The sequence below is a fragment of the Chenopodium album genome, chromosome 15 (genome assembly GCF_948465745.1).
Source record: "Chenopodium album chromosome 15, dcCheAlbu1.1, whole genome shotgun sequence".
In the NCBI taxonomy this organism is placed as follows: Eukaryota; Viridiplantae; Streptophyta; class Magnoliopsida; order Caryophyllales; family Amaranthaceae; genus Chenopodium; species Chenopodium album.
This window is the reverse complement of record NC_137848.1, coordinates 2,249,523-2,263,507: the sequence shown is the minus strand read 5'-3', so window position 1 is coordinate 2,263,507 and position 13,985 is coordinate 2,249,523. Positions and strand designations below refer to the sequence as shown.

Here is a 13,985-nt window from a genome sequence, read left to right as displayed (position 1 = left end):
CTCATTATATGTCAAGGTTTCTAGAAAATTCTAAAATAATCGAGAAATTGATGGAGAATGGTGGAAGAATCTAGAAGCAATGAATGCTCAAGAAAGTTCTAGATTTATGTGGACAAGTTGAAGAGCTTGTGTGTAGAAAATTCCACGCACACACTTCCTCCACCTTCATACATCACCTATAAATATAAGGTGTTGGGTATCATTTGGAGTATGCATACACCTATATGTCCTCCAATACTCCGATACTCTCATACACTCTATGAGTGTCCCTCCATGTTTAGAGAGAATTTACCTACAAATACCGCTCTCTAAGATACATATCATCGAAGTTTCTACATACACACAATCTCCCTAATCCACTATTCTTATTTTGTAGTACTCCTTTGTGAGTTCGTAGTGAGAGTTCTATTGTAATACTCACCCACGAACACCTTTTAGATGCTATCATAGATGATATTTCAGCTTCTTGTTCTTCTTTTTATTCTGTTAAGTGGAGTCATATTAAGCGGGATGCAATGTTGTTGCCCATAATTTGGCCTAGTTAACGCCTTTTGGTGTTGAACAGATTTGGAAAAACCATTATCCTTATGAGGTTTTTTTGTATGTTTTGATGAATAAATCATCCATTCAAAGCTCCTTTATGCATTGTCTAAAAAAAATAGCCAAAACGCAAGCTACTATTTGGAAACAAACGATCAAAACATGAGGCCATGAGCAAGATTTCAGATAATGTTCACAAAAGTTTTCATGAGCTGTATTATTAATAACTTTTCGGAAAATCATTTATTTTAGAAATTCTCTTTTATGAATTATGTTCACACTAATAATGAAAGTGCTATAGAGTATAGAGTTGAGGTTTAGGTATTTGGATTTCTTATATGACACATCTCAAATTTACAAGCCATCTATCTTATTTTAGTTTGGAACTTTATCCTACATGGCCTACATATCTAATGACTATAAAATTGCAAAATTGCTAATTTTTTTTAATTTTGTAGTTTTAGAGTGAATGAATATAAAATTGCAAATTATTTTAGAATTAAGCTTTGTTGTTGATTATAAAATCGTAAAATTTGTAAAATAAATTCAAATATATTGTGCTAAATTCACTAAAAAGAGTAATAATAGGTGTAATTGATAGGGGTTTCACCTTATAATCTTTATGTCACGTTCTTTATGACCGAGTTCAGTCCCTATCAATCGTGATTTTATCCTGGGATAGAGATTTTTATATCCTTCAATTTTAATTAAATTCCATTGTTAATAAGTAATTAATTTATTAAGTAACTTTGCATGGTGCGATTGGTGCCCAACCAAATATGATCCATAACAAACTTCATTTGGTATCCTTGAAAATTACCACATGAACTAACTTCTTCCTTTGCAAACTTCTTATGGAACTAACTTAGAGAAATAGGAACACCAAATTATTATTATATTATATCCACATTCCTCCGAATAAAGGAATGCAATTAATAACTACTTGTTAAAGTTTTCAAAGTGGATGTTATTCATCAAAATAAATAGAATTAGAAAGTCATAATACTAATTAATATTCCTAAGTTAACTAAAAGTAGAACTAGGTAGAATTTAGTATTAACTTTTATTGATAATAAACCTATAAGTCAAAACTTTTGAAGGCTTTGACAGCAAGATTAGTGTGCATAGTAGTATAAAATAAGGTTATAATTAAGCATGGACTCACCTTTTCGTAAGATATTAAGCCAACGAATACATCACATGGTTGACGTAAACTCACTAACTGGCGCATCTTTATCTTATATTATACGAATGCCATAAATAAAATAAATACAGAGAATCTATATAAAATATTATGCTATATTATATGATAGGGGAGTATACATACAATTTTCTCAAACCATAAAAAAGACTAAGTATTATACTAGAAAAAGAAATAATGTTTTGAGTAAAGGGTTGTTATGTGAGAAATATAACAAGGTTTATTTTAGATGTTATTGGGTTGCTAGGATCCAAGCATTGAAAGTGGGTTTTGTTAGCCAAGATAACGACCGAGAATGTGCCTTCGAGGCTACGGCGGCGCTGCCTCCATGGCATATGTAACTATGCCTAAGTATGAAGCTTGCTTGAATGTTGATTCGAGACCTTTTTTGTAGGCCTTTTTTTGTATTGAGTAAAGTCGAGGGATGTACGAGTAAGATTATTTCATCGTATATTAATGGGTAAACCCAAGTTCCTCTTGTTGAGAAACAAATATTGTTTCTCATGGGGGTGAATTGGGAATTTAGACAATTACAGCTAGTGACTTTGTCCACCTATTTTATCACTGTGTCCACTTGGCAGATGACAGTGTTGACTGGGATTTTAGAGGCGTTAACTCTTATAGATGACGGAAGGAACCCTAATGTTTGAGACGTTACTTCACTGTATAGTGTTTGTCATTGATTATTTGGATTTTTTACCTCAATACCTTTCTTTACCTTTGCCGGAGGAAACAGTGACGACCTAACAAATTGAAGTGGTAAGACGAACGACGAAAATTAGAGTTGTAATACGACTGCGAAAATTCCAATTGGGGGGCGGCGAATTGCAGCCGGATCGACGGCGAAATATCAATTGGGCGCGGCGAAGGGGCGCGGCGAACAGCAGCGGTAAGAAGTCGGCGAAAATAACAATTGGGTGCGGCGAATTGCAGCGGTAAGACGACTTTGAAACTTACAATTGGGGGCGGCGAATCCTCCGGTTATAACACTGCGGGGGGGAGGATGGAGGAGCATACAACTGGCAAGCTTTCTGTCTGGTGTGAAAGGTGAGTTCCCGAATCAGCATATATTAACTGTTTTTTTTTGCGATTAATTGAAATAGATTTGAAGTTGGATTATATTTGAAATTGGTATTATTTTGTATCAAGTGGAATTAGTTATGGTATTTTTTTGCAATTGGAATCGAATTGAAGCTTGATCTTACTTTTGTATTAACTGGCATTAGTTATGGATGTTTTTTGCAATCGAAATGGAATTGAAGCTTTATCTTATTTTTGTATTTAACTGGCATTAGTTATGGATGTTTTTTGCAATTGAAATCGAATTGAAGCTTTATCTTATTTCAAATAGCAATTACTTGTTTGTTGACATGTAATAACTTTGTAGCAATTACTTTCAAATATGTTGACATGTATAAAATGGACCATTATATGAAGTGATTATTTTATATATGATGAGTGTGTTGAATGAAAGGATTTTGACTTCTAATGCGCTGAATGCCTGTAGGCTCATCTGAATTTAGATGAGTACATATACTTTATATGTTGAATGTTGATTATATCTATTTTAATGGTCCTTCATTTGACAAACCTATATACTTTATATGCAGTGGTCTGAAGATGTGTTGTGGTAATGTGTCTGTTGATTGTAAGGTCAGTGAAAGTGAAAGCTATTCTTGTGTATTTTATTTTGGAGTTGAATGAATACATAACTGTAGTTTTTATTAGTGACATTGTTAGGTTTTGTGATATATGTTGTAGGTTTGTGATGGTGAGGGAAATGGTCTGGTGAAGAACAAGGTACGTCACACATATAAATCTTTAATTTATGGTTGCAATTTGTTCAATCTGGATCGTTGGTTGTCCTGTGTTGATAAGTATAAACGGATATCCCCTGAATGTAGATGCAGGAAATTGAGCAAATGGCAGAGCTGTCGATGCCTAAGACAATTAATTTACACCCTGATTTGTTTAAGGACAATAGTTCAAGTGTTGGTGGATCTGTCAAAGCTAGATCAGAGGTGAATGCTTTGCATAGAAAGACATGTAGCAGAGTAAGTTATAATTGTAGGACAGATATGGTTCTTTCCTTGAGTAATCTGCTGAAATTAATCTGGTGTACATTACTTTATGTGCAGCCTCCCAACATGAACTGTCGAATAGAGTCTTTTGGGCGAATATGTCAAAAATTTGATGAAAGAAGGAAACGGTGGGTTAATGAGATGGGTTTTTTTGGTCTCCTACACATGTCCCCTGAGATGCATTTACCCAGACAACTGGCATATTGGTTAATGACCCGGATTGATCCGTTAAGTGGAAAAATGGTCACTCCAAGCGGTGTAGAGTTTAAGTTTTCAAAGAACCAAGTTAGGTGGGTTTTAGGTATCCCAAATGGTCCTAGAGCTGTCCCTTCTACGAAATCGATGACCGAAGAGGGTAGAGTGAAAGTTCAAAAAATACTTCTCCGTTATGGGAAATCATGGGAGTCCAAGTCGAGCAAACCCCGTGGTGGTACGGTGTACACGTCTGTAGGTATACCTGTTACGCCTGAAATGTTGGATCGGTTGGAAGGTTACTTTGATGACTCACAGGAAGAGGAGTTTAAAACTTTGTTCTTGATTGTGGCCTTGGAGATGGTGTTATGTCCCACCCAATCTCCGCGTCTTGCTGCTGATCTTTTACCTGCACTAAGCTGTGCTATGCAGGCTGTTGAATATGACTGGTGTGGTTTGGTCCTGTCCAAATTCATGGATAGTGTTAGTAGTTTTGCCAGAAGATTTTATGCAAATGGGTATGCTGGAGGATGTGGTGGTTGTGCAATTTTTGCTGTTGTAGGTGTTTAAGCTTTCTATTCTTTCTGTATTTAAGATTATTGTTTCGTAAAATTTGTTTGGATTGCATACCATAAGTTTGAAGTTTGCCTTATTTGACATGGCAGATATTTTATCTGGACCGGTTGGATAGAGATCCTGTTGACTGGGATGCATTTCCCAGGATTAAGGTCTGGAATATGCGGCAAATTGGCATAGCATCGAAGTCCGACAAGTTATCTTCAGGGGACTATGGGAAACTAGGGGTAATTGATCTGAAACCCCCACTGCCAAGTTGTTGTGTTTATGAAATATATTTGGTGTTTATTTATGTTTATTGTGTGTAGTCGTTGGATGTTGCTTATGGTGAAAGACACCCCAGGGAGGCAAGGGATACAGAAGTCCCTGCTGATCATGAGATTGTCATCGTGAGTATCTATGTCCCTTTTTATGTGTTAATGCTTGTGAATTAGTACCGACTCAAATTCAACCAATTTTAACTATTTTGGTATTTTGTGGTGGTGTTGATCCAGGTCGCGGATCTGCCAGCAGCTGGTGTTGGATTCAACTCCAAGAAAAGGAGGGGTCGTACCTCAAGTAGATCTGAGTGTAAGCGGTCGAAGTCAGAAATGTGAGAGTCTCATTTGGATGTGAGTAATAAATCTTTCACACTCTGCAATGTTTGCAATGTCTCATTTGGATCCAATTTGTCTGCAATGTTTGCAATAAAGGACTTGTTTTACAAAGTTATTGTATGATTTTCAGTTGTAGTTGTAACATTATGGTACATTTCAATTGTAGTTATTAGTTTATTAGTTTTTCCTGTATTGAGTACATTTGAGTACATTAGTTGTATTGAGTACATTTGAGTACATGATATTATATTCGAGTTATATTAACACCACAAGTATAGGTAGGACTTCAAAGTGTAGACATTATAAAATATAAATTTAGACTGGGCCCTATAGGCCATATTACAAACAAACTATTACAAAATATAAAGTCTATAAATTTAGACATTTCTGGGCATATTACAAACAAACTAAGTACAAAATATAAAGTTAGGAGAGACTAGACATATTTGGACCATATTACAAACTAGCACAAAATGTAAATGGCCCACACACAACTCCAAGCCCCGGCCCATATTACAAACTAGCACAAAATGTAAATGGCCCAACACACAACTCCAAAAAGTTGTAATAATTTAGTGGTAGCAGCTATTTATGTTGTATAGCCCACTTTGAGCCCAGCTCAGTTAGCTCATCAAGTTGAAAACCAACATTTTTGCTGAAGATCATAACAACATAACCACCTATCACTCCACATCTAGATCTGCCCTTGACAATCCGAGCATGTACTGGCTGACAAATAACTCTGGCCATGTTAATTGAAACCCTGGTCTCTGTAAGTATCAAAATGTCGGGAATGTGGACTGATATTACATGGCTTAAGTTGTCCATAAATGATTTCCTTGCCATGTCACGGCAATTCCATGTGACTATACGGCAAACTGCAGTTTCTGTTGGAGCTACAGTCACTTCAAATATTGTAGCAATTTTCCGGCCATCTAACGGGTTCTTACTTGTCCAATTCGAAACAAGCGATAACTTTTTCCAGAGGTGAACACCACCCACACTTATTAGCTTGATGTCGTTGGAGTCACTGTTCGTATGCATAAGATGGTCGCCTTCCATAAGGGCACAACTTTCCCTTAACCGTGGCAACACTGAGCATGGGTCTAAGATGTTTTTAATTGACTTCGGAATGACATGCTCGTATCCGTCTCCTTTAGTACCACCTTCATCCAGCAGGATCCTCTGAATTGCGATCTTGAGAGGCTTTGGAAGCATAGCTAGGTCTGAGAGATCGGGAACATGTGCAGGGGAAACTTTGCCCCCCTTGCGTATTACAATGAGGTCACCCGTGACGTGACCACCTCTGGCTATTTTAAGTGCCACATCCCGAGCTCTTACAAGCTGTGTTTGAACTGTGTCACCATCCCCGATTAGTAGTGACTTGATCTCCCCCAAGAAACCGCTTCCATTGTAGCTGTTTCCCCCAATTGGCTGGGGAAACCTATGTTGAATGTCGAGTGTTTGAGTTGGTTTAATGATCAATGGTACTGGCTGGTTTGTGTTACAAACAAACAATTTGCTATTTGCGTTTTTCGTTATTGATGTTTTTGAATCTACACTCTTAATACTCCTTACCGGGATGGCTAATTCGTCTAAATCCATGATTGATGGTGGGATGGTGGGCTGTATTTTGAATATTGGCTGTGTTGGTTTGGGTTTTGTGGAAAGTATTACATATGGAAGAAAAGTTAGGTAGTGGTTTTTTTTTATTGTAGTTCTTCCCGCCATTTAACTCAACATGTGCCTTATTTTCCCGCCAAAATAGTCCACGTGTCAGGCCAAAATAGGAGGTAAGGTAAGGTAGTGCTGCTAACCTATGCGTGCGTGAGTAGACTAAGGGAAGAAGGTCTCAGATCACTGTAGTTCGAGCCCAGCTCCTGTCCTTGTCTATAAAGGTGGGCCAAAAACTTTATGCCCTTTTTTAAAAATGTCCTTTGCGTTTCCCTTTCATTTTAATGTCCTTGTCTATAAAGGTGGGCCAAAAACTTTATGCCCTTTCATTTTAATTGATTTTGAGAGCTTAATTGTTTTTGAGAGCTACCCAAAAACTCATTTGACCCCAAAAACTCATTTGACCCCAAACTTTATCCCAAACCCAAGTTCTTGGATTTTTTGCCATTATAATCCTATCTTATCCATTACACATATCAAATACGTTTATGTGTTGTGTTGTAATGCATCACAAAATTATGACCATTTGCAATCCAATCGACTTAATTTTGGAGGGCGGCATACAAATAGGAGAAATAACTGAAATTTATGGAGAGAGTGGGGTAGGTAAGACCCAAATATGCTTGCAGCTTTTGTTAACATGCTTATTGGAGCCGCAGGATGGAGGGTTGTACGGGTCATCAATATACATACAAGCATGTCCGGTGTTTCCTGCCGAGAGACTAAACCAAGTAAGTACATATTTATTACATAATAAAGTTGTCGATGAGAATCCGCTAAGTTTAGTCAATGTAACGAAAATAGATTCTGCAGACCAATTACTTTTAGTGTTAAGCCAAGTTGAGTTGATGGTCTTGCATTCTCTTGAAGGATGTAGGCATACAAGGGTTGTTGTACTCGACTCAATAGCCTATTTATTTAGGCATGAACACAACAACACGGCTAAAGGGTTTAGCGATCGTAATCGTATGCTTATGTCTGTAGTCAATAAAATGAAAGACATTGCAAAGAAGTACAACATTGCAGTTGTAGTGGTCAACGAAGTCGCGGATGTCTTCCCTCCAAATGTGTCAGGTACCTTTACATCAGGTCGTGAGGTTATGGCATCTTTAGGACCCAAGTGGCAAAGTATGATTCCTAATAGGATGTTTATCTCTAATCAATACAATTTATCTAATGATTCATGGTATCGTGAGTGGAGGGTTGTGAAAAGCTCAAACTCAAACCTAGAAGGCCGTCGCTGTGCATTCCGCATCACCAAGAATGGTGTTACTGGTTGGTAGTATCAACATGTGTAACCGTAATTAATTAGCTATTTTATTGTTTTTTATTGTAGAAATAAACATATTATTAGCATGAGTTTGATTTATTAGCATTAAAATAATTTCATTGGTAATTTCATGAGTTTGATTTATTTTCGAAAAAAATGATGGGTTAAAGTTTTAATCAACTATATGATCAAATGTTTAAAGTTTAGACATTACAGATCGAATATATGCATCAAATAAATGTTCATAATATTTGTTAAAGTGTTATTTATTATTTTAAACTGTATATTTTTCTAATTTAAAGTCAAAAATCTACAATTTTTTTGGATTGAATAGTCTTCCTTAATTTATTCAATGTTTTAAAATTAGTATGGAAAAAAACTGCCAAGAGCGCATAGAAATTCCATTTTAATGTTAAAAGTTTATGATGAATAAAACTAAAATAATTAAATAAATAAATTTGATTATTTTTTTAAAAAAAATTAATTAAAAACTGCCAATATTAAAACCACACATTAATAAAATCAATTTGATTTTTTTAAAAAAAAAATAACAAACAAACTTACTAAACACGCCACACATATTATTCAAACATTAGAGAAATAGATAAACAGTCCCAAGGGACAAGACACATCATCAACTGATAAGATAGTTCACTGCGAGTACACACAGACTACGTGACAAACATTACTACATCAAGTTAAAACTTAAATACAACACAACCCAACTTAATTAAAAAGTTCGACTACAGTAGTAGATTTAGTACACAACATGATAATATTATTAGTTTTAAGACCCCTGCTAAACATCATCGCCATCATCATAGTAGCTTAGACCTCCATGCCAACCCTGACCTGCACCTGTTCATGTTTGTAAGGTTAAAGTATAATTAGTTATAATCTTAATTTATGAAACATTTTTAATAATATTAATAAAAGTTAATTTACAGGTATAAGGAAAAGCTGAAACACATTTTTTTGTAAACAATAAATAGGCAAAAACAAATTTTTTTTCGACAAATATCAATACAACAAATTTTTTTTACCATAATGCCCTTTTAGAAATATAAGGAAAAAAAAATTTAGAAATATAAGGAAAAAAAGAACATAAATATTTAAATCGTCCTAAAGGTAAAAGTGTTTTTACCAACAAATAGTAACTCGAGAAATTTATTTTTACCACTATGCAATGCCCATCCAAACACAATTAGAAATTACGAGGAGAAAAAAAAAAAAAAAAAAAAAACCGCATTAAATTGTATTATAGTGGAAACTGAAATTTAAGTGAAAAAAGTAAATAATATTATAACACAGCATTAACAAAACAGCATTAAGGAAAAATAAAACGAATTTACAAGTCCTACAGCATTAAGGAAAAGTCCTACAAACACCCACACGTTAATTTCTCATAAGCTCAACCATGAAAAGGAACTCTTTAGGGATGGCATTAGAGATGAAGAATTGAAACATACCCACTTAACTGAGTAATGTCACAGCTTCAAGTCCCTAAGTGAAAAAATTAAATTATTATTGTGGAATTACTTACCTTCACTCCTAAACTCCAACATGCACAGAACCCACAACACGGAGGGGGGAAGAAGTGCAATCAGCCACATACACCGTAGCAGCAACCCTTGCTGCATCCCACATGATTACACTCCCCCCATGGATGCCCTTCCCTTCATCAAACTTCCAGGTAAGGGTTGTACCCAAGGACTGAAGAGTCCTTGTCAGATTGGTGGCTTGTGACCCAACCTCAGTCACAATAATTAGAATCGGGTTATGGGTAGCGACAACTTCGCGGAAATGGGGACCGAAAGATGGCCTGCTGATTCTCCGGCCATTCCAAAGGACCACACTAGAGCCGAGTGCCAGATTTGGTATTCCATCCTCCGTTTCACTGCGGATCCTTATGCCACAGTACCGGCTTGACATATCATCTTCTATGAATTGGTCCCGGAATACAGTGAAAGACAGATTTGTAACTGGCGACCGTACCTATTAAAGTAACAAATAACTCAATTATAAGATTAAAGTAAAAAATAACTCAAATTACCTTAAATAATTATAGAGTTACATGAAAAAAAAATAAATAAATAAACGGGGAATATCAAAACAAATTATAATATTTTAAACCATTACCTGTGCGTACACAACATCATCAGTGTAAGAGCCGAATTCACAATGGAAGTACTTGCCAATTGTGTAAATTGGTCCACTGCGAGGAAGGATAGGCTTTGGATCAATCAAAGAGGCTAGCTTTTTTGGGATGATTGGGGTAATCCCTTCAAACTCGGGTTCTTCTTCGCTTTCTAATTCACGAATTGCTTGTTGCACCCCACCAAGTGCAACAACATCAGCGATGTTTGGCAAGTGGGCTGGAGATACAACCCCATCCTTGCTCATCATCATCATTTTGTTCAGCAGGCCTTGCCTTTCAACAGGCTTTGCAACAATAGCCCGGAGGATATCGCTGTCAATCACTTGTTTGTTTAGATGGCCATTTTCACTGATAAAGTACACATAATCGTTAAAGTCCATCTCAGGGACGGAATTCTTGGTGTGGGTGAAACAATGGATGGCACCTGTTGGTGTTTCACCGTAAAAGCCGGGTGGGTAGGGAATTTGGTCTGCCATGGTATTTTTATTGGGTAAATTTTTTAGTGAAAGAGAATATGAGTGAAAGAGATTGTTGTACAATGCCCTTTGATCAAAATGGCCATATTTATAAAGAAAATTAGGTGGGTCCGGGAAAAAAAAAAAAATTCTTCATTTTAGGATATGTGGTGGGACCACACATAACAATAAATAATAATACTCCGTATTTGTATATTGTCATCTATATACCCACCACTTTCAAACGTGTGGGTGCAGAAACCCTAATTTTTAAAACCCTAATTTTTATCCTTATTTGGAACCCCCAAGATCATAAAACCCAACAAGTAAACAACTCGTATCTAAAAGCCGAATATCGTTGATTTCCCTTAATTTATTTTTACGAGTTTATGGCTTTTTTACATTTATTTAATTTCAATTTAGTTTGGCTCGTGCAGGTCCAATCAGTTCAGTTCGTTTCAAGTTGAGTGAGTTAAACTCCTAAATTCTGTGTCTCATATTTATTTCAGCTTTATTCTGTTCAGTAAGAAACAATAAGTCCAGTGCGGGACAGTTCATTTTTTTAATATTCGTTAACGTGCACAAACCCTTATAAACGTTAGTTGATAAATAGTTGAAACATTTAAGGTCTTTGATTGAGTATGTGAAGTGACAAGTAAGAAAATTGTGGCAGTGTCCACATAGGCTTTTAATATAAATGATAATATAAATGTTTCACAAGCAGCTAACTTTAACCAAAGTAGCTGATTTACCCCTATAATATTGTTACCAAGCGACATCTAAATATTTCTTCTTTCTTTTTATGTAAAATTAAGATCTAGTAGTTGTTGATTGATGTGTCGCGTAACATAAATAACACCATTACTATGTCGGCGGCCAAATAAAGGTTGGATCCCAATAGACTATATTTCAATGAATTCATTTGACTCAAATAAAAATAACTACTAAGCAACAACTAATTAAAAAGTTAATTTCGATCCCAATAGACTACAATAATTTAAAAAGTTAAATTCGATCAACTATGAACTAGTATCTTATAAGTCATAGCAACAACAATTACCTATTTTCACGCATAACATCTCCACTGTTTAAGTAGGTTCTAAAATCTCCTAACAATCAACTTCATACATAAAAGAATCAACTTTCGTTGTAAAACTAATCACGTTCAATACTATTTTAGTATGATAATTGATAATAAAAATCAGCCCTAATAAAGAGGATTTATATATTGATTAAATAAGGAATTAGAATATAAAAACACATCGATTAATATGTTTGTGATTTCCTTTAGGGACATGTTAGGAGTTGTCAATTAAGGAGTAATAGTCTTATTTTGTTGTCAACTAATACAAAAGCTTATATTTAATAGTTTACAATATTGGTACTGTCGTAACTACGTAATCAATATATGTAACAAAAATTTTTGTATAGATCCTGTTTACACTAATATTAGTGTACATCGAGCAGTATAAAGTAATAGTCAATTTAGGTTAACTTTTTGTCTTGTTTTGAGTAACTTTGAACATCATATGTTTTTTTTTTCAATCGAACAAGAGAAGTTTTACAACGGTGCTAAAATAACTTTCAATCACTAATATTTGAACTTTAGTCATTTAAAATATGATTCTTTACCAATAAAACGTAGAATATTTATTATTTGAACTGGGTTACTTTTATATGGATTAGGATAACTTTTATTCATTCATTCTAGGGGTAACGTTTGATCACTTTAAGATATATTGAATTTTATATAAAAATGACATTGTGACAAGTGTCATTATAGATTCGCTTTTTTAGTATAGGTTAATAGATATATATATATATAAGTATATATATATATATATAAGTATATATATATATATATATAAGTATATATATATATATAAGTATATATGTATATAAGTATATATGTATATATATATTTATATATATATATATATGTATATATATATATATGGATATTTATAGTGTGTATATTTATATATATATATATGTATATTTATAGTGTGTGTGTTTGTAATATACATTTGTTTATTTAGTATGTATATGTATATTATCTTTTTTGTTAATAAATTATTTTAGAAATGGAATACCCTTTTAAGGTAAATTAATTGTATTGGTCTAACTCATTATGTTACATACCCACATACCCATAGCATATCTTTTACATAATCAACTTAATTAAAGCTTCACACTACTAAGTTACTAGACTCATCTAATAAAATCTCTTAAGAATTATCTAATAAACGCCACCACCACCTTTTTCCCACCTCATTCCACCGCCAGCTCATTCCACCATTCCCACCTCTCTCCACCACCGCCACAACATTTATCCCTTTGAGAAGCAATGAAAAAAAATCACAAATCGATCGTATCCCAGCTTGCTAATCTACAAATTAGTGGTTCCAAAAAAAATATAAATTTCCATCCTAAATTACCAACCATGTACTTCAAACCGATTCCCACCGCTGAAGGCCCAGAGTTGAAATTCAATAATGTCGAGTATTATTACAATGACCAAGACCTCAGTGACTTTAATCGCTTGTCAGTTGAACAACTTCATGACGAGTTGTGTTCAGCCCCTGAATTTGGTTCGAGCTACGGCACGCCTTTTCGTGTAATGCGCACACAGGATGATACAACTGTGCGACCGGCATATATGCCCCTAATTGGAGATGCGGAAGCGTATGGCCACAAGTCATTACCAGTTTTTTTAAAATGGTTCTGTATTAGAGAATGTCCTGATATCCCATTATATATTCCTGTCGAAATTGAACCAATATTCGACTTGAAGATCATTGTCGATTTGGACCACATTCCAACATTCGCCCTCCCTTTGTCTTTCCGGGAAGTTGTTTTAGGTGCTAACAAGGTTGGAGTACATGTTATGGAGGTAAAGGACTCAGTGTCGTCAATTTTTTTTACCGTGCAAGCATCTGTCACTTATTTTAGTAGCACCAGGTATTATAGCGTGGGTATTAGTTCGGAATCATCTTCAAATAAGTTAAAATTTAAGAGAGGGAACATAGTGGTTGTTTGGAATACACGGAACGCCCATAGGCCTTCATTTCGTGAGCAATTTGAGCTAATTCACAACAAATACAAGCCCATGGTTGTGATGATGACTGAAGCAAGGTGTAGTAGGCCTATGCTTCCTCATGTTAGGAGTCAGATGGTCGGTGAGTACAGGCTTGAATCAGTAGGACCCAGCTCCGGCCTGGGCGGTGTCCTCATCGCTTGGG

General features: G+C 35.1%; 1 protein-coding gene across 1 annotated transcript; it reads left to right on the top strand.

The window, feature by feature from the left end:
* The first annotated feature begins 7,378 nt into the window (after positions 1-7,378).
* Positions 7,379-8,143, top strand: LOC145583463 (DNA repair protein XRCC3 homolog). Its single transcript, XM_081640697.1, has one exon. It carries the CDS (start codon positions 7,379-7,381, stop codon positions 8,141-8,143), a length of 765 nt encoding a protein of 254 aa, XP_081496823.1.
* Positions 8,144-13,985: the final 5,842 nt, after the last annotated feature.

Excerpts from the sequence above, each read along its gene's own strand:
- LOC145583463 (XM_081640697.1), top strand. The coding sequence starts at position 7,379 with ATGACCATTTGCAATCCAATCGACTTAATTTTGGAGGGCGGCATACAA.